Source organism: Pan paniscus, chromosome 7 (genome assembly GCF_029289425.2).
Source record: "Pan paniscus chromosome 7, NHGRI_mPanPan1-v2.0_pri, whole genome shotgun sequence".
Classification (NCBI taxonomy): domain Eukaryota; kingdom Metazoa; phylum Chordata; class Mammalia; order Primates; family Hominidae; genus Pan; species Pan paniscus.
In genome coordinates, this window is record NC_073256.2 from 149,406,394 (window position 1) to 149,426,786 (window position 20,393).

Below are 20,393 nucleotides of genomic sequence, written 5' to 3' on the forward strand. Positions count from 1 at the left end.
ATCCTTGCCATCTTAGTGCACGCTGGCTGATTGCCAGCTGCTGACACCTGCATTTCTTTGCCTAAAGACTTCTCTGGCCACCAGAGCCCACTTTGCCCCCAACTGTGCAGCAGGCCAGGAGGAAATAGCACCCTCGTCAGGAGCAATGACTGATGGAAGTTTGTCTCCCTCCATCCCTCTCTCTCACTGTCTCTGCTTGTCTCTGCTTGTCTGTCTGTCTGTCTCTCTCTCTCTCTGTGTGTGTGTGTGTGTGTGTGTGTGTGTGTGTGTGTGTGTGTGTATTCCACTTTTTTCCCTTGGATGAGATGACTTTGAAATGTGCATCCTATCCTGGCTCCCAAAGTCTTGGATGGCACTTCTAATGGGAAGTGGTCTAGGCCCCCACAGTGGTATTTGGCTTGATAAACCACATTCATTGGCTGCCTTTCCTTTCCTTTCTTATTTCTTCACTCTCCTCACAGTGTTTTCTTCAGTTTCCAAATAAACTATGTGCCCTCAAGTCCTCGTTTAAGGGTCTACTTCTGGGACAACCCAAACTTAGGCTAGTAGTTAAGGTCATGTTGTTGAAAATATTCCAGTGTGTTGTATTCATAAAAAAAAATATTATCACATGGTTTCCCTAGAAGATAGGGAAGGGTATCAACTGTTGGTTTGGCACCATGATCTTTTGATTACTTAAGGTGTTGCCAACCTTGGGATATTTTCATGCCATGAAAGTCAGCAAACACTGAGCTCTTTAGAAGTTCTGCTTTCCTGTCTGAGGAGAGGGAGAAAAGGAAATATCCTCTCACTACCTGATGTATGGGGGTTGAGAACCACAGATGTGATAGGAACCACAGATGTGACAGGAACCAAAGAGTTTGTGTCCCCATAGAATATTAAGGGCAGTTCTGGTAGAACATTGCCTTTTGCCAGGTACACCATAAAAGCTCAATAACTATTGGGTGGGTGAGTGGATACATGGATGGATGAATGGCATTTAAGTTTTTTTTAATCACCATAATATTAAACTGCCTATGTCAGAATGGGCACCTGCATCCCTGGAACTTCTAACCACTGAGATAAAACCTATTTTTAAAAAATGAAGTCTAGGACCCAGGACTGGGTGATCAGTGATTTCTCGTGGTGGTGGCTGTGACACAGGGCCACTCTCTTAGGCTGCCAAGTGTATTTTTTAGGGCACACACCAGAAAAGCTGCCATCTCAGTCCTCGGCATTGGTGGGTTATTGGTGGCCCACCGGTAATCTCATAAGATTGATAAAATATGCTCTCTTCTGTTTTTGTTTTTTTTTGTTTTTTTTTTTGTTTTTTTTTTTTGTTTTTTTAAGAAAAGGAGAAGTAGCTTTCAGTGATTAGGAAGTTGAGGTATTTTTTCCTCCATTGTCTCCATCTCACTTGTATAATCTACTCATGAGACAGTATGTAAACATGTCTTAAAAGCAAAACAATCAGAGCATGTTGATTGGAGTATTTATTGAGCTTCCACAGTGCACTAAAGGAGCATGGAGGTAGCATGGTCTGCCTTCTCCAAGTGTACATTGGCTTGTGAGGTGACCACAGCTGATGAGGCATGGGCAGGGCTCACGGCCTCTGTTCCCTCCCGGCCTCTGAGTTAAAGGAAGGGAAGAAGGCTCCAAGGGACAGAGGAGGCTGAGAGATAAAGAGCTGAAGGTGGAGCAGGAGCCACGCTACTGAAGGTGTTAGCCATTTTCTCTGGGCATCTATCTTCCATGAAGGGGCCCGATCCCCAAGGGACCCAGTGACTTCCGCAGAAACCTCTTGGCTCTGCCGAGGTCCTCCTGTGGAGGGTCCTCCTCACTGTCCTCCTCAGAGCTGGAGCCCAGGGTGGGGGCTGCGGGCACAGGGTGCAGGCTGTCTTCACAGGCTGCTGGCTGCCCAGGGCACCCGAGTCTGCTTGGGGACTTGAGGCTTTGGTTAAAGGAGGCAGAGGTCATGCACTCAGCTGCCGTCTGGTCACAGGCACAGAGCAACTTCTCACACAGGCTTTGGCCCCCACCTTAGAAGGAAAGAGCAGAGTAGAAGCCATGAGACCTCTGAGGATGGCACTGGGAGGCCCCCACGGCCCTGGTCACCCCTCAGCCCTTCTCCTTCCTCCCCATCTTCCACACACCTTCAGGGTATCCACCTTATATGGCTGGTAATTTTCCAACTTTCTCCTCCTGCTGGGAATGATCCCTCTGCCAGGAATGCTCTCAATGCTCTCAACTGGTGTCTGTCAAGACTAGGCTGGCTTCCCCTCCTCCAGAAAGTTTGCCTGAGCTGCCAGGCTAAGGGAAGTGTCTTTCCTGTGGGCTCCCATGGAATCCCACTTCGTGTTTTTTTCTATCACTGCAGGTTATGTGTTAATCACATTGTACAGTCATTGTCTGTTTATGTATCCATTTTTTACTCCTGGTGTTACAGTAGGTAGATAGGTAGATATGAGCAGGGCAGGATAGGGCCCCAAAGAATATCAGGCAACTGTCAGGTGACTGTCAGGCAATTGTAAGGCAGCTGGCAACAGGGATGAGAAAATTTCCTAACAAACAGGAGATACCTTGAGCTTGTGGGCAACTTCCCAATAAAAACTTAAAATGGCGAGTTTGACCTTCCTCTGGGGACATGTCCAGGCATGCACAGTAAGGGCAAAATTGGCAGCATTTGACCCATCTATTCCCTTCTTCTGAGGGTGCTAGACCAGTAAGGGGAAATTGCCCTAAGAGAGTATGCACAAAACTTCAACCAGCAAAGGGTGCCTGTGACCCTTCCTAGATACTGGCAAGTCATTGTGCATGCAGTGATTAGCTAACAGCCTGCCCAGGGGGAGGGATGAAAGGAAGAGATTGAGGGAAAAAGACAGGAAATAGCAAATCTGTAAGAGCCCTGAGCCAACCATCAGGCAGGACACTCAAATCTTTCAAGTTGCCTGCTTGGCCCCTTCCAAGTGTACTTTGCTTCAGTAAACTCTTGTTTCTGCCTTAGATGTACTTCTGTCTCTTGGCTGAATTCTTTCTCCCAAGAAGAGATTCGGATCAAGGACTGCAGAGCCTGTCTGGATTTGCTGCCGGTAACACTGCTGGACAGAGAACCTTGCTGACAGAGCAGAGTCCAAGCACCTAACTCAAACCTTGAAAAATATTTCCCAAGTTAGTGCTAAGGAAATATGTGTTAGATTTGATGGTTACTTCTTCCTTCTCTGGGCCAGAATTTCCCTATTCATCATTCATATTGCCAGATAAAATAGAGATGATCAGTTAAATTTGAATTTCAGTTAATATGTTTGAATGTACGTCCATTTAGGACATACTTATACAAAAAAAAGTTCATTGATTATCTGAAATTCAGATTTAACTGGGCATCATGTATTTTTATCTGCTAGATCTGGCAAACCAACCCTATTTTTTTCAATGTATGAGTTGCATGCAGTGGGAGTGGTGTGACTCAAACGAAATAATATCTTTGAAGGTTCTAGACATACATAAGCTTTCTACAAATATTATCCTTGTTATCTGTGGTTTTAAATGAAGCTAAGGGATTTTTTTTGGCATCTAATCCTACTTTGAAATGTTCATCAACCAGATTTTTTCCTATCATATACCACAGAGGCCTTCCAAGCCTCCTAACTTGGTCTCCACGTCAGCCCCAGACATGCCCGTTGCATTTCAGCAGCAGGAAGTGACAAGAAGAGGAGGAAAATGTACCAAGTGTGAGAGCACAGTGGAGACATGCAGAGGTCCTGTTCCCCAGAGCCACTCTGTCCTTCCTCCCTGCATTTGTCTTATGATAGCACAGGCCAGGATTTGAGATGCCCTCATTTCTCATCAACTAATACCTGGCATCTGGGACAGGAGGCTATCCTTAAATCTCACAGAGGGTCAGAACTGGTTTACTGAAGCTGTGAATCAGTTCAATCTTCAGATGCAGTGTTCCTGGATTCTGTGATATTGGAGGAAGGGAGAGCAAGGCTTCAGCCCAGCAGGTGAGACCTCCTGGCATGATTGCATCATGTGACAACTCATGGGCTCTAAACCCTCCCCTGGCTCCTCATCTCCTATAGGAAAAAATGGAAATGCTTCAGTCTTGCAAATGGGTTTCTTGGGCTCATGATCTGGCACCTGTCTGTCTCCTCAACCTCACCTTGCACTACAACCGGGCCTCCCACTTCCACTTTCTGTTCCAGCAATACAGAATCACAGCTCAGTTGTCCCTACACTGCCCAGCATTCCCCAAACACCACCATTTTTCCCTTTTCCCTTTGCTTGGAATATCCATGCCCAGTATGGCCATCTGGGAATGTGGTAAATCTCATCTCACACCTCTCTTGAATTTTCCCAAATTATCCTGTTCTCACTGCCATACTGTAGACTCAAGTGCCTTTACCCACATTCCCAGGGCCCCTGTGCTAACTGTTAGTACATACTACATGAGATTAGAATAGTTAGTTGCTTGCCTACATCTCTTCCGTCCAAGCTGTGAGCAATTTGAGGCAAGGATAATGAAAGTTCATTGTTTTCCTGGTTCCTGGTGAAGGTTTGTTGGTTAAGTGGATAATAGAATGAACGAATGAATGAGTGAATGAATGAGAGAGTGATATGTAAACACAAAGCTCCTGGGATGTGACAGACATACCTGATCGTACAAGGCAAGATAATATGGCAGTCCATGCACTGTGCTGATGTTGTGTAGAGGAAGAAGAAGGGATGGAAGGTCCAGCCAGTGGGCTGCCCCAGACGAAAATGAAAATGAGAACAAACTCTTATAGGGCCTCTGTGAAATTCTAGGGCAAGTGTTTCCTTTTAAACTGCAAAGCATAAGGGAAGTGCACCCACCGATATGAATGAGGAAATGGAGCTGGAGAACGCAGATAAAGTCAATTCTACAGGAAGTCTCCATTTGCTATCAGGGGCCTGCTCATGGGGATTGCAGTTTTCAGAGTGGTCCCTGCCTGAGGCCCTGAAGGGATACAGAGGAGCCTCTGGTTTCTACCATAGAGAAGAGTGGAGCTGCAGTCACGCCTCGCTCTTCAGCCAGGGCCAGTCCACCATTTTAAAATAGTATTCCTCAAATCTTCCTTGGGAAAAGGACTCTGCTTCTTAGAAAAAGAAAAATTTACTTGGAAACTCACTGGTATGGTGAAGAATCAGCTTTAGTTCTGAAATGATATGGTTTTACAATTCAAATCTCAGTTCTCCCACTTATTTCTAACTGTGTGATCCTGGGCCTCAGCCTCAGTTGCCTTATCTGCTAAATGGGAAGAATAATAGTGCTACCTCCTGATACTGTTTTGAGGATTAATTCTGTTAACACACATTAAGAGCTGAGAATCAGTAAGCTTGGGCTATTTACGTTAGTCCCAGCCTGCTCGTCACCGGCCCTGTGACTTAGGCAGCTCACCCCCTTGACAGTGAATCTCCTCATCAGTGGAAGAGGTATGATAATACGTGCCTCAACATTAAGAAGAGTATTGGTCGGGCACGGTGGCTCATGCCTGTAATCACAGCACTTTGGGAGGCCAAGGCGGGCAGATCACAAGGTCAGGAGATAGAGACCATCCTGGCCAACACGGTGAAACCCCGTCTCTACTAAAAATACAAAAATTAGCTGGACATGGTGGCACGTGCCTGTAATCCCAGCTACTCGGGAGGCTGAGGGAGGAGAATCGCTGGAATCAGGGAGTTAGAGGTTGCAGTGAGCCAAGATTGTACCGCTGTACTCCAGCCTCGTGGCCGAGTGAAACGCCATCAAGAAAGAAAGAGAGAGAGAGGGAGGGAGGGAGAGAGAGAGAGAGAAAGAGAAAGAAAGAAGGAAAGAAAAGGAAAGAAGGAAAGAGAAAGGAAGGAAGGAAAGGAAGGAAGGAAAAGAAAGAAAGAAGAAAAGAGTATTAAGTCACAGTTAAGTGCTTGGGAAAGCATCCACAAGTCTGAGCTACAGTCACGATGCTGACCTCAATGAAATAATAACTCAATGTGCAACCAACAGCACTTACACTTGGGCGTATGATCCACACACACCACCGGTGACCAAGGAAGCCTCTCAAGCAGGCAGCCCAGCCTTCTCACTTTCTCTAGGCAGCAGTGATGGGACAAGCAGCACCTAAGACCAAGGAAAACCCTTTACTTCTCAGAGCTCCTGGCTTCCCTAGGAACCCCCTCAAGCACAGCCTGCTTCTCCCACATGCCCTATAGTAGTGAGGGAAGCCAGTGCCTCCTTTCCAGTGCACACAGGGCTGACTCATATACACACCAAGGGCCGTCGTGTATGGTTATTCGGGTTGTATACTGCACAAAGGCCACGTCTAAGGCGGCATCACTTATATTGTATGCATCTTATTATTAAAAAACATTATTTTTGATTTTTATTGTAACTGTTCATGGCAAAGATAGGTTATTTACATATTTATTTAAATGATTTTCTAACAGATGGAAATAGAGTCTTAAGGAAGGGGTACCCTTTTAAATTTATGCAAAGGTACCATATGGGCTAGCAGTAACCTTACTCCCTCCAATCTTTGACACAGAGGAGTTAATCTCACATCCACAGTGCACTGTCATTTGTCCCTAGCCTTAAAAAAGAGCAGAGTAACCATCCTGAGCATAAATAAATAACTGCATCTAGAAAAGTGTCCAGCATAGATCAGGACCTCGTAAATACATGAAAATGAGTCAATGTCTTCTTTGTATATCCACCCATCTTGGCTGATATGGCCTCACAATATCCAGTGTCCCCCTTGCCAGGTGGACATCCTTAAGAAACTTATGATGACTTCAGCCGATAGGGAGCTACAGTTGCTCCCCAAATACTCCCTTTTCAACTTTTCCCTTTCTTTTAATAACTCTCACTTTGTCTGGGAGGCCACAGCTCCAGCAGGGATAAGTCGTAGACTCCTGTGGCTTTTTTATTGCACCTCTTCTCAACAAATTATCTGCTTATTAACTTTTCCACATTGCTAGCAATCAGAGGAACAATCCCCCTTGTATGCTCACATAGCCACTGGCTAGAGTTCAGCGTCTACCTCCTTCAGCTATTAGCACAAAAGAGACACAAAATCTTGTGTGTGTATTTGGCAGGGATGGGTGGGGATGGATACTTGATATAATAGTTAAAATCTAAAGTCAGTGAGTGGATCAGAAATCATATATAAATCAAAATACTCATAAAATCACTGAAATTGTCCATCATGTACAGTATATGTGGTCTTGAAAATAAATTCTTATAAAAAATTATATCAGTTTGACTAACTTTTCCTTAGTGAAGAGTTTTCTCCTGTTGGCCTCAAGGTTTTCAATTTCTTTCTACAGATATGAAGTAGCCATATCATAACTTACCTGCCCAACTGGTCAAATTTTATATTTTTGTGAAATATGGTCAGTTATCAGGAAACACCTTCAAAATCATCCCCACTTTTTCCCAAGGGGTTCAACAGAATACAGAAACTGCTACTGGCTGTTTCTATCTGTTGCCTTGTCTCATTGAGGGCTATGTACTCAAAAACCTTGACACTATTTAAATTGTCCTCTGTCATGGAGAGCAGCAGGCATGCGGTTGAACCTCAGAATGTAAACATGCTTATGACTGCACAGTGTGACATCACCTTTGCTAGACTGAAAACTTCTTTAGGGTCCGCTGGTGGGAGGTAAGTTTTGAAGGCTGACTGTGCAGCAGAGCCTGGATTTCCTTCACTGAAAATCTCAGAGGTGGATAATGAAGCCGGGATGACTGACAAGTAGAGGCAGGGGAAAGAAAGCGGATGGGTAAAAAACACAGCCACCCACACATCAAACCTGCAGCTGACATACTCCATATTCCTGCCATTACTGTGTCCTTTGTGTTAGCTATGACAAGCTTTGTCTTTCTGTGTTTCTAAAATTCATCGATAGCTGCTGATTTTGCTTTGGCAACCATACCATCCGAGAAGGACATGTGCCTTTTGAATGCAGGTCTCTCCATTGGCCGTGGACAGGGGCTGTCCCCATGTGCAGTCTTTAAACTTGATCAACGCTACTTTGAGAAAATTCCTCAAACTCAGGTTGAGTGCTCCATGGTTTCCTCTGTTTACCCTACTGTATTTATTATATTGGGTAGTACTTTTGTTTAATTGTCCATCTCTTTCACCAAATAAGCTTCTATTGGGCAAAAGTAGTTTGTTTTATGTTGCTTTGTGAAGGTTGGATCATTGTTGTATCTCTACCACCTGGCATAGTGGCTGACACAGAGCAAAAGCTCAAGTGGTATGGGTTTGATGCATATTTAAACGAATGAATACATTAATGAGTGCATGAGGTCAATGAAAATTCTTTCAAGAGTGGTACACATGAAAATTAGCAGTTATATTTAAAAGGTGTTGAGAAAAGTTATACTTAAAAGGCTAATTTTAATGTGGCCTTCTGCAGGAAAAACCAAGTGGAGACCTCAATTCTACATGTTGGTTATTGCAAATTAGGTGGACTTGGGGTCATTTGAAGGGTATTTGCAGATTGGCCCTCTAGGGGTAGCTGGGCAGTATTTGTCAAAGTTCTGAAAGGGCTCTAGGCCCCCAGATCAAAAGATGTGGATCTTTCTGGCTCTGCCTTTTCCAAGGTGAACGACCTCAAACAAGTCAGTCCCTGAGCCTCAGCTGCTCACCAGGAAGGTGGGCCTATAATGCTGAAGAACCACCTGAGTGAGCTACTGTGTGCACCAAGCTTTTAGTGAGGCCCAAGGTGCAGCCTGGTGTCCAGGAGGGCTGTCACCACCCTCTGGTGCAGATAGCATCAGCACTACTACACCAGAGCTGTCACCGCTGGCTCTCCATACCTGTCCAGGTCATCCCTTGGCTCGCCTCTTCCTTCTTGTCCACAGTAACAGCCATAAGACTCAAATTCCTCTGGGCACCGGGATGTCAGACAAAAGAGCATCTCTCCAAGCTGTGGCATCACCTGCATGTTGTCCCCACTTCCCAGGTGCAGGAAGGTGAATCTGTCACAGGCTGAAAGGAACAGGAATTGTCAGGACAGCAAGGACTGTCGGGGCAGCCGTCGCAAGAGGAAGGCCATGTGAGCTTCCGGGTTGTATGTGGACAACTCTAGGCATGCAAAGGAACCCCATGTCTTACTCCTTGGCTCGCCATTCTTCTGGGAAAGCTGTTATGGCTCATCCCCTGCTTGGGATGCATTGTCTTTCGGAGAGCAAGTCTTTTCTCCCTAGGCTTCTAATGCTCTATAAGACTCCTTATTAAATCCCCTTAAGGGATGGAGACTTGTCAGGACCCAAGATGCTGTTTGGGGCCACGTCTTATTACTGAGTAGACCTGGCATCCTGGGAGCATCCCAGCTGAACTCTCATGCTTTCTGGTCGCATCAGGTTAGCACACCTGGCTGGGCTTGCCTTTCTCTCCTCTGCCTCTCCGTCTCCCCACTCCCCTCTCTTTCTCTGTCTCTATTTCTCTTCCTTCTATCCTTCCTCCTCTGTCCAAAACTCTCAAATGCAGCTTTCTCCATAGCTCTGCTTTGGACACCATGGAAGGCACACCCAGATACTAACAAAGCCCCTCCTCTGTATGCCCAACAGGCCGTGGCCTCCTTGCAGGTGTAGGGGCTTTTTTAAGGCATCAGAGGGAGGAGAGACAAAGGGGGAAGATGATCAAAACCCAAGTGCTTCATGCTTTCCAATAAAGCACGGTATGGATGAAGCCAAGCTCTTTCCCTCTGGGCCAGTAAAAGTGGTAGCAGCACAAGGTCAGGGGCTCAGAAGACTGTGGCTCCTCCCCCCAGGCTCAGCCTCCCAGTGGCTGAGTGGCTACAGGCAGCTTACATCTCCTCTGAGCCTCAAGGTGCTCATGCAGTCAGGGGGATGATGTCTTCTAGTCACACCCCCATGAGAAGGTCACAGTGTGAAAAGGTGGCCTACGGTGATTGTTCACAGCCTCACCAAAAGATCCCAGCGGTGGAGAGGACAGACACTGCTTCTGCTCACCTTTTTCAGTGGTCTCCTCAGGACCATTTTCAACAGATGACACTGCCAGCCCCAGAGATTTAATGCCAGCAGGGACAAGGGTTACAACTTTAGCTGTAACGCTTGTTGCAACTATCTCTGCAGATCCTAAAAATGAAAAACTTCATGATTCGGATTCAAAAAGTGGCTCAAGGAGAGATTTGCAGATGGACATATGAAAGCCAAATGCAAACAGATAGAACAACATAGTGTTAGGAGAATGTTCCTCAAACTGGGTTTGCAGATGTCCAGGCAGAGTCTTAGGGATCCATGAATTCTACATGAGAATTTCCATATTTTCTATGATAACCTTAACACTGTCGGGAGCCTGTGCTAGACCACCTGGATGACATCCCAGGGATGAGGACTGCTGAGGCTCCCAGGCTTGTGTTTGTGTCATGTTTAGTATCACATGCCTGCCCAGTGAAGGGGCATTATGGCGCTCACAGCAAGTGAAGAGGTAAAGAAACTGGTGGAGAAATTAAGGCGACTCATGATATGTAGCAAGGTAGGCAAGCAAAACAACTCCTGGAAGCCCTTATTTCCTTTTTCAAGTGCAGTAACAGCTTCTCTTTATTTACAGAATCCAGTGCAAGTTCCTTCCTGTGGTCTGCAAGGATTGCCTGTGACCTGGTCCTACCTTCCTCGCCATCACATCTCTTACCACCTTCCTGGCACTCTCTCTGGATCTCCCTTTGCTCTGATGTGTCAGTCTCACCTGCCCTCTTAGCTGGAGGCAGCAAAGTCTCCCATGCACAGGCCAAATCTCCAGCCTTCCCGGTACAGGGAAAGAGAACAGCAGCAGGCTCAGCCCCACCAATCTGCTGACCCAGGCTCAGTTCCTGGAGTATTGGGTAAGGTCTGGCATATTTGTGCCTGCTGGATTGCAGTCTTTCCCCAAATCCACCATATTGGTTTGCTTCGTGCATCTGGTCATCTACTTCCTCTTACTCAACTCCAGTTCCTATGAGACTAAAGCCCTGTTGTAATCTCAGTCTCCTAGGTTTAGCATCCTGCCCAGTTCTCCAATCCCACAAATAGAAGCAAGTTATCTAATTTCTTTCTATCATGTTCTCCACTGCTGGAAACTCACCTAGTCAGTGTAGTAGAGTAGAAAGAGTTCACGAGTTAGTGTTAAAGAAATCTGAGTTTGAGTTTTAGCTTAGCTATGTACTAGATACATAACCCTGGGCAAATCACTTCACCTCTCTAAATCTTAATTTCTCCATTTGTAAAATTATATTAATAATACCTCTTTTGGTGTTTGAATAATCCTTCTAGTTAAATGCCTAGCAATTAGGAAATAGTCAGTAGTAGCTATCAGAACTGCTCAGTAAATGAGAAAATAGCCATACATCTAATCCAGGATTAAGACTCTCCAGCTAGAACGTTCTACAAGCCAAAGGAGATCCCAGAGCCCAGTGTCTGCTCTCTGCTGAATCTGAATAGCCAGTAGCCCTCACCTCCTGAGGAAGAACTTTCTGAACTATTGGTGCTAATCTAATTTGAGATCCCCTCACTCTCTTTAGATCAGGGTGTTTGGTGTTAATCACCCTCCCTGGACCAGCTGCCACATTTGGGGAATAAATGCTTCCGATTCTTGCCCCATCACCTCCCATGCTGACAAGGTCACGGTGCATTTCATTTGGAACCCAGTTGATATCATAAATGTGTCAAGGACAAAGGACATAAATGTGTCATGAACATAGGCAGGTGGAGCCCAGTAGGCTTACCTGGAGGGGACGTAGCCCTAGCAGCTCCCACTCCTTCCTGATCTTGGCCTGCTTCTGTTCCCCAAAGAAGAGAGACAGCATGAGCATCCACCCCAGCCTGTCCCACCTGGGTTTCCAGAGGCTCTTCCCACCCACTGCACACAGGCAGCCATGTGCTCTTCACTCTGCCCCTGGCCCACTTCCCACCATGAGTTTTCCTAAGAGAGCTGGTGAGACCAGGGCTGCTGCTGAGCCAAAGGGAACCCCCCAGAAAAAGGCTTGCTGGCAAATGCAGCCACAGCTTGTCAGGCTGGAAGCAAGTGAGTTAGTGCAAATACTTTGGGAATGACAGCTTCTTTAGAATTCGGAGAAAAACTAAAAGAAAAGTACATTTTGGAACAGAGGAGCATTGCAGTACAGAGACAGCAGAATTGCGTGGTTGAAGTTGTTTGCTATGTGACTCCAGGAAAACCACTGAGCCTCAGTTTCTCTGTAAACTGAATTTGTTGTTATTGTTATTTGACAGTTATTAAGCTCCTACTACATGCTAGGTATGGCAGCAAGGGCTTCTTATATTAACTTACCACAACCCCTTGAGTTGGTTCTATGCTCACCCTCATTCAGAGATGAGAAAGGAGACACACAGAAAAGTTAGGTCCCTTTTCCAAGGTCACAGAGCTAGGAGGCGGCTGCAAACCCAGGCAGCCTGATTGAAGCTGGTATGCTTAACCACTAGGCAGACTATTTCACTTCTGGCTGTGCCGCACGAAAAAATGTTAGAGATGGTGACTACAAAGTTCTTTGGAAAGACAGAAACTACCTTAAGTTTAATGTATTCAAAAATCAAGACTATGCTAGTGTTCTATGAAAACCAGGCTTTGAAATTGACTGATATGGACACAAATGCTCCATGAAAGAGGGAGATTCTGGACCATTCTAAACTGGGGCAGATTGTTCTATTCAAAAGCAAAACCTATAGACTCAGAACGAAAGGACTATCAAGCTGAACTACCCTGGGCAAATGACTCTACTTCTCAGAGCTTCTTGTTTGTCTGTAAAATGAGGATAGGCCTCCAAGGACCAGGGAAGACTAATTCAGAGGATGTTTGTAAGGGGCTTGGGAATGATATGCTGGCACATCGGAGGCCCTCAACAAGATCACTGCTCGTTAACCAAAGAACCCATTTACTTACTTATTCATTCTAAGTAATTGGCAAATAATTATCATTGATTTATGCTTATTAATAAAGGATCCATAGTTATTTACACAAGCAGAGTAAATGGTTAGGTTAACTCTGCTGATGAAATTTTGGCCTAGATATTTTTAGGGAAGACAGTGTTCTCTATGAGCCACTATTTTATAAAGGAAAGAAATAGTCTTACAGCCTAAAGTCTGGGCTTGGAGAACAGCCCAAGTTACTTGCTGAGTGACTTGCAACTTTTATTCTTCCTGAGCCTCAGTTTCCTACATATTCTGTAAAATGGGTATAATAATATTTATTTCAGGTTCCTTTAAGAAGTGGTCACAGGACTGAGCACAGATTTTTAGATATTTGAAATATTTCTCCACTGGATTCCAGGCTGTCCTTTTCCAAATTCCCCTCTGCTTACTTTTCTTGGAGAGAGTGATCAGTCTGTCAGCCTCAGTCTGTGCAGCCACTGTGAAAAGAAGTCACCCAGTTTTAATGATCGGTTCAGCTAGGTGCCAAAGCCAAACAGGGGAAACAGATTTGGGGGCTGAGGATGTAAGAGAGGAGGCTTAGGGTAATCCGATCAGGGCATATGGCTGCACAATGGTGTTCACCAAGGTCTCAATTCAGTAGGAAAGGGGCCAGACTAGAGCCAGGCCTGTGTTTAGGCACAAAGACCGGCAAATGCCATCTTCAGGGGTGAAGGGCCATTATTTCCCTGAGGTTTGGAACAGGTCCCCGTGGGAAGGAAGCTTAAGAGAGAGTTTAGAAGGAAAAAGTCTCCAATCGCAGCTTTGCCACTCATGTCTGTGTCTTAGACAATTCATCTCTGAATCTCAATCACCTGTCTTGAAATGGAGGCTGTAGCAATTATTCCATAGGGGTGTATAAGCATTAAATTAGATTATGTATTTTAAGCAAGCTGCCCAGTATCCAGCCTATGATTTGATAGTGTGTGCTGTTTTTTATAGCCACACCTGGGAGAAGATACTGATCTAGAATCTCGCCATGCTCGCTCTCATTTAATCCTTATGCCACTCTAAAGGATAGGTGTAATCATCCCCTTTCAGGGATTAGTGAATGATAGACTAGCTCTCAGCCTGTTTCGTAAATAAAGTTTTATTGGAACACAGCCACTTGCATTAATTTAGGGGTTGTCTGTGCTGCTTTTATGCTACAGTAGCAGAGCTGAGCAACTGTGACAGAGACCCTGTGGCTCACAAAGCCTAAAATATTAACTGAGATAGTTTGGATATGTGTCCCCACCCAAATCTCATGTTGAAATGTAATCCCCAGTGTTGGAGATGGGGCCTGGTGGGAGGTGATTGGATCATGGGGGTGGATTTCTCATGAATAGTTTCACACCATCCCTTTGGTGCTGTTCTTGTGATAGTGAGTTCTTGTGAGATCTGGTTGTTTAAACGTGTATAGCCCCTCCCCACTCTCATTGTGTGTCTTTGGGTTCCACACTAGCCCCTTTTGGCTCACCTTCTCCTGAAAGGGCTGTAAGGCTGGTGTCTGTGGGCTCCACAGGAACCACTGGAAAAAGAGAGTTCCCAATAGCAGTGACTCATGCAACACAGTGTCAAAACCAAGCACAGGGTCTCAAAGGAGAACAGGCTGGTTGCTGGCCCAAGGGAGGAAAGGGGCTGAGAAAGGGGTTGCTAAGAAGAGCTGTTCATCCTGTCTTAGGAGTCACTTGCCCCTGTTACTCCTCCCAGAGCACGGAGTGCCCTGCAAGATCCCAGCTCAGGAGGGAGCACAGCCACAGCTGGGTTCAGGTTCAGATCCTGGCTGAAGGCAACGAAAGAACTGAAAACCCCAAAGATATCCCAGCTTGAGGAGACCTCCGTTCCAAAGGGAGGCAGGGGGTGTTGAGGATAAAAACAGTGCTGGACTCAGAAGATACATAGAGATATGACATGCACATATGCACACACCCATACACATGCACTCACACTCACACTCATGTACAAACATGCACACCCCCACACATGCCCATGCACACATCCATACACACTCATGCATGCACACATACACCTGCTTTCTCTTTAACAAACACCAAACACTGCATGACTAGTTCTGGGAGAGAGACTCCAGCTCCAGGAGAAGGATGCCCTGCCAAGGTGTACCTTGGACTTCTCATCCCCAGATGCCTAAAGGTGTTGGGACTGAGAGATCATGGAAACTGGTGAACAAGGAGTGGCAGGCATAAACCTGACTCCCATTTTTGGCAAGATCTATATTTTAGATTAGGAATCATCACTTGCTTAGTTCAGTAAACAGTTATTAAGCACCTACCCTGTTCTGAAAATAAACATGCGAAAAGCAGCCTCCCCATCAAAAAGCCTCTGTTGGACCCAGGCTGCCCCTTTTGCTGCAGGCGCTGGAGAGTGTGTGGAGGAAGGGAGAGGAGGAGGTAGTGGGTCTGCTCCTGGGAGGCTGTGGCAGCCAGGAGCTTACTTAGTTAGGAGAGACTTCACTCCACCTGAGCACTACGTCTTGTCCCAGTCACACTACATACCAGGGCTCTGACTACAGAGTGAGAAAGGGGAGAGAATGAACTTGGGGTCTACATCCACACTGGATTAAATTCACACTTGTCCACACAGCATGGGGCTGAGTTTGCACTGGGGACATTTGATGTTGGGCATTTGAATTGGGTTTATCAGAAGTAACACATCTCCTAGCCAGGGAAGGCAGGACCACTTCCAGTGTCACAGTCACTCCAGCTCCAGTGAGGCAGGCCTGGTGGAGGAGGTGTATCCACCGGCTCCCATCAGCATCTGGGCCCTTGTGGTTCAAGAGCCAGCAACCCTGGGAGGCCTTACCTCTGGGCAGAAGTGTTGTCAAGTCTTCCTTGATGGTTGTCTCTGAAAAGAAAACACTTTGGAAAGTCTGTTGAGAGCAGTGGGTTTGAGGGAGGGTTTGAAGATGCTGGACTTGGCATCTAGAGACATGCAGCAATAATTGATCCCAAACCAGCTGCTGTCCAGATCCTCAGCCCCACGGCTGATGCAGCCAGGTTCTTCCTACCTGGAGTCTGAGCCAGGCAGAAGGAGGTGTCCAGAAGGTTCAGGGAAGAGTTGAGGCTGGATCGAGCCAAGCACTCTATGGCAGCCTTATCACAGGTACACAGCAGGTGCTCACAGTTGTCCTTGGACTCTGCACACAGCAAGAGCATAGCCAATTGGAAAGATCTCAGCTGGAATCCCAAGAGGTAATGCAAGCTCCAAGACTGAGTTCCTCATCTCCCCTGCCAAAAATCCCACTCCCCTTGCAATCTCCATCTCATTCATGTCAGCTCTTATCTCTTTAGGGGTGTAGACCCAAACGAGGTCCATACCCACTCCTCTTCTCTCACACTTGCACCCAGGGCAGCACTATTGGCTCCACTTTCAACATGGAGTCTGACCACATCTCCACACCTCCACTGTACCACACTGGGCCGAGGCCCTCTTGTCTCGTGCCTGGTCATGGTAGTGGCCTCCTAACTATGCCCCCAGCTTCTACCCTGCTGCTCAATCTACTCTTATCCAGGAGTCAGAACAATCCTTTAGAAATTCAGGTCAAACCATGCCTTTATTCTGTTCAGAACGTCCCAGCGTCTTCCCACCTCAACCTACAAGTCTCACTGTCACCTAGGAAACGTCACATGATTGCTCCCCCCACCCACGACCCTTATTCCTTCTCAGGCCACATCCTCTTCCACTCCCTCCTCATCAACCCATTTGTGTCTCACTGCTCCCTTATTTCTCAACCACAACAGGCATCTCAGGCCTCAGGGCCAGTCCATGAGCTGTTCCTCTGTCTGCTTTGCTCTTCTCCCATATATCTGCAAGGATGGCTTCCTGCCCATTCTTTAAGTCATCCTCAACCCTCATCATCTCAGGGAGGCTTTTCTTGACCTTCCCATTTAAAGAGAACCCCCCCTTTCCCTCCACAGGCCTTTCCCCTGATTAATTTTCCTCCACAGCTCTTGTCCCTCTCTAACATACTATACAATTTGTTTTGGATAGCTTCAGTGTCTGACAATGGTGAGGACATTCCAGAAGGTCAGGCTATCCCCAGCACAGAAGATTGTCTTGCATTGGTGTAGGTACACAATACATATATGTTGGGTGGATGAATGAATCATGTTTTCTGGGTTCACTGTGCCTCCCACCTAGTGGTTCACACCCACCTCCTCCCCTCAATTCCTCCTTGATGCTCCATACTCCAGCCAGTCCATGTTATATAGACTTGAGTGTTAGTCAGATCAGGGTTCAAACCCTGGCTTTGCCCCTTTGCAGCTGTGTGGCTTTGGGCAAGTTATTTAAGCTGCAAACAATGGCCCCTTTCTAAATAGGGTTGTAAGGAAGATCAGAGTTTCTGTGTATAAGCCTACAGCACATAATAAACACACATAAAGTATGACTGTAATATAGGAATCCCTACATGCTGTGTTCTGTCTTCCCTTCATGCCTTTGCGTATTCTACCTCTGCCAGGGTTGCCTAAAGACATGAAATAAAATTCCTGGAGTCACATAGCAAATAAGGTGGGAACTGAGATTTGAACCTATGTGTTTCTGATTCTTACTGGCAACCACCACCGCAAGCCTTATTCACATATCACTACTTCCACCTCCACGTCCATCTCTGAGTTCTTAACATATGTCGCTCCCTGTGCTAACCATTTCACAAGCATTGTGTAATTTGATTTTCAGAACTAATCTCTGAAGTAGGTTTCTCCTCCCCTTTTTGAGGGTCAGAGGAGTTAAATAATTCTGCAATGTTACACAATGTGTAAGTAGCAAACAATTTGCCCTTCCCAAGGTCTCAGGGTTGTACAAGTATAAAATTGTAAATCAGATAACTTGCTGATCAGCTAATATTTCAACTCAAAAACATTTATTGTGCCTCTACTCTGTGAAAGATACAGATGCCATTGATCCAGCCCTCGTGGGGCTCTAAGTGCTGCCAATGATGCTGCCAGTGGTGATGATGTGAGAGGATCACAATGCCCTCAGCCTGGTCCAGGCTTGGGATCCCTGGACTGTCATTTCTGGGCCCAGGCCCCTGGGACACCTGGAGATGCTTACCACATATGATCTTCTTGCCGACACAATCGACCTCTGTGCTAAGTTTGGCAGGGTCTTGGAGACAGTCCATCTCAGCAGCCTCCTCATAGCACCTGCGGTGCTGGAAGCAGCAGCTGTAGGAAGGCCGGGAGGAGGCAGGGTGAGAGTGTGGGTTAGAGTGAGGGAGGGCAGGCAGCTCATGATCTTTCTGTGTCTCTGGATGGATCCTGGCAGTGGTCTATTTTAAATATTCAGTGCACTAAAATGAAGTTTTGCATAACAGACATAACATAGGATCTTAATAACTTTTTAGAGTGAGAGCTGATCACAGATGACATTGCCATGTAAAGATGAGTCACCCAACTAGTAGGTAGTGGAATTAAACCCTCTCCTGAGTCCCAAGTCCAGGGGCTTTTCCGTATTTGTGCTCTTGCCAAGGTATCAACCAGGCCTCCCATGAGCTCACTTTTTTTGGTCTTGCTCACCTGTGGAACTCACTTACCTGTCAGATTCATCCACAGGCAACCCTTCCATCTCAAACCTGCAGGTGCAACCATAGTCTTCAAAGTCTCGGGGGCAGAGACCAGCCACACACTTCATACCATTGACAAACTGGATCAGCACAGGGAAATTGGTGAAGACAGCCTGCAGCCAAGTGAAGTGGGGGCCCAGGCAATCTGTGGGGGTGGGGGGCAGGGCCTGATAAGCACTGGGAACTAGGACTAGGAGGGCGTCCCTGTCCCCTGGACTTCCTATACCTCAGGCTGATGGTGCCTTATCAACCTAGTAAGCACCTACTCTGTAATAAGACTGTTTTAGACTAAGCCATCATCCCTGCTGGTTTTCTACCTAACAACCATTTAAACCTTCTTCCTTACTGACAAAACTAGAAAGTTCTTAAGGAAGGTGAGCCTTCTACCTAAGTTCCTTAGGGTATTTCATAATCACTCTCAGCTGGTCATGGTAATCCCATGTTACCAACTGATTGGTCTATGGCTGTGCATGTGACCCAGATTTGGCCAAAAAACCTTAAGGGAAAGTCTTTAAGTGTCTTCTGAGAAATATTTCTTTTCTTTTCTAGCAACGAATAAAGGCAAGTAGGAAGATCCTTTTGATCTACACCTTTTTTCTACCTTGAATGTGGATGAGGATGTGCTAGCTGGAGCTGCAGCAACCACATTATAATCAGGAGGCCCCAAGTCTAAAGTTGAAAAACCAATATGCTCAGGGTAGCAGTGGAGCAAGATAGACAGAGGCTGCTGGGTCTTTGATACCTGTGTTGAGCTACCACATGCATATTGGTGCCTTCACACCACTTGAGATAATGAAATGTCTTTATTCTTGTTGTTATTTTTTTAAAAAAATCAACTTCTATTATAGATTAAAGGGTACACAGGCAAGTTTGTCACATGGGTAAATTGATACCGAGGCTCGGGGTCCCAACAATCCCCTCACCCAGGCAGCAAGCGCAGTACCCAACCGGGGTTTTTTCAGCCTATGACCGCCTCCCTCCCTCCCTGACTAGTGGTCCCAGCATTTATTGTTCCCGTCTTTATGTTCACGTGTATTTAATGCTTAGCTCCCATTTATAAGTGAAAATAGGTGGTATTTGTATTTCTGTTCTTGCATTAAGTCACTTAGGATAATGGCCTCAAACTCCCTCCATGCTAAATGCAAATCCAAACCGCAATGAGACACCATCTCACACCAGTCAAAATGGTGATTATTAAAAAATCAAAAAACAACAGATGGTGAGGCTGCAAAGAAAAGGGATTGCTTAGACACTGGCTGGTGGGAATGCAAACTAGTTCAGCTACTGTGAAAAGCAATTTGGAGATTTCTCAAATAACCTAAAATAGAACTACTATTTGACCCAGGAATTCCGCTACTGGAATTTTCCCAAAGGAAAATAATTCATTCTGTCAAAAAGACACATGCATCTGTATGTTCATTGCAGCACCATTCACAATAGCAAAGACATGGAATCAACCTAGGTTCTCATCAACAGCAGATTGGATAAAGAAAATGTGGTACAAATATCTTTATTATTTGAGTCACTATTAGTTCACTGAATGGATCCCAAATGATACGGTGATGACAGTATAAAACTATAAGCCAGTATGGGAAGAAATGTGGTACAGATATTCACAACTTTTGAGCATCCATTAGGTGTCAGAAGCTGCACTAGGTGCTTTCACTGGCACAGTAATTCAGCCTGGCGGAGTGTGTAATGCATTGGAAAGCATTTGCTTTGTCTGTTGTCCCATAGGCCTCCTGTTAACCCTGTAAGGCAGATGTTTTCTGTCACTGCCAATTCATAGTAAATAAACTTGCTTTACATTTCACAGTAGTAAACCGAAGGCCAAACACATGCCTAAGGCATCAACCAGGGATAATGATTTGCCGTAAAGTATACAGCAAACAAAATTGGCAAGAAAACCATATCAACAGTTTCCAACTC

At 45.8% G+C, this 20,393-nt stretch overlaps 1 protein-coding gene across 1 annotated transcript in view; it reads right to left on the bottom strand.

Moving 5' to 3' along the window:
• Window positions 1–368: 368 nt before the first annotated feature.
• The window catches only part of OC90 (otoconin 90), a 35,890-nt gene continuing 15,865 nt past the window's right edge, over window positions 369–20,393 (bottom strand). Inside the window, exons 5-14 of the mRNA XM_003830096.5 lie at window positions 18,435–18,609; window positions 17,954–18,066; window positions 15,909–16,037; window positions 15,704–15,745; window positions 14,361–14,411; window positions 11,704–11,757; window positions 9,953–10,078; window positions 8,795–8,966; window positions 5,988–6,094; window positions 369–2,018 (exon numbers count right to left, since the gene is read on the bottom strand). Of these exons, the coding sequence (XP_003830144.1) occupies window positions 1,723–2,018; window positions 5,988–6,094; window positions 8,795–8,966; window positions 9,953–10,078; window positions 11,704–11,757; window positions 14,361–14,411; window positions 15,704–15,745; window positions 15,909–16,037; window positions 17,954–18,066; window positions 18,435–18,609 (1,265 nt within the window). The 3' untranslated portion in view covers window positions 369–1,722. The remainder of the gene's footprint in view (window positions 2,019–5,987; window positions 6,095–8,794; window positions 8,967–9,952; window positions 10,079–11,703; window positions 11,758–14,360; window positions 14,412–15,703; window positions 15,746–15,908; window positions 16,038–17,953; window positions 18,067–18,434; window positions 18,610–20,393) is intronic.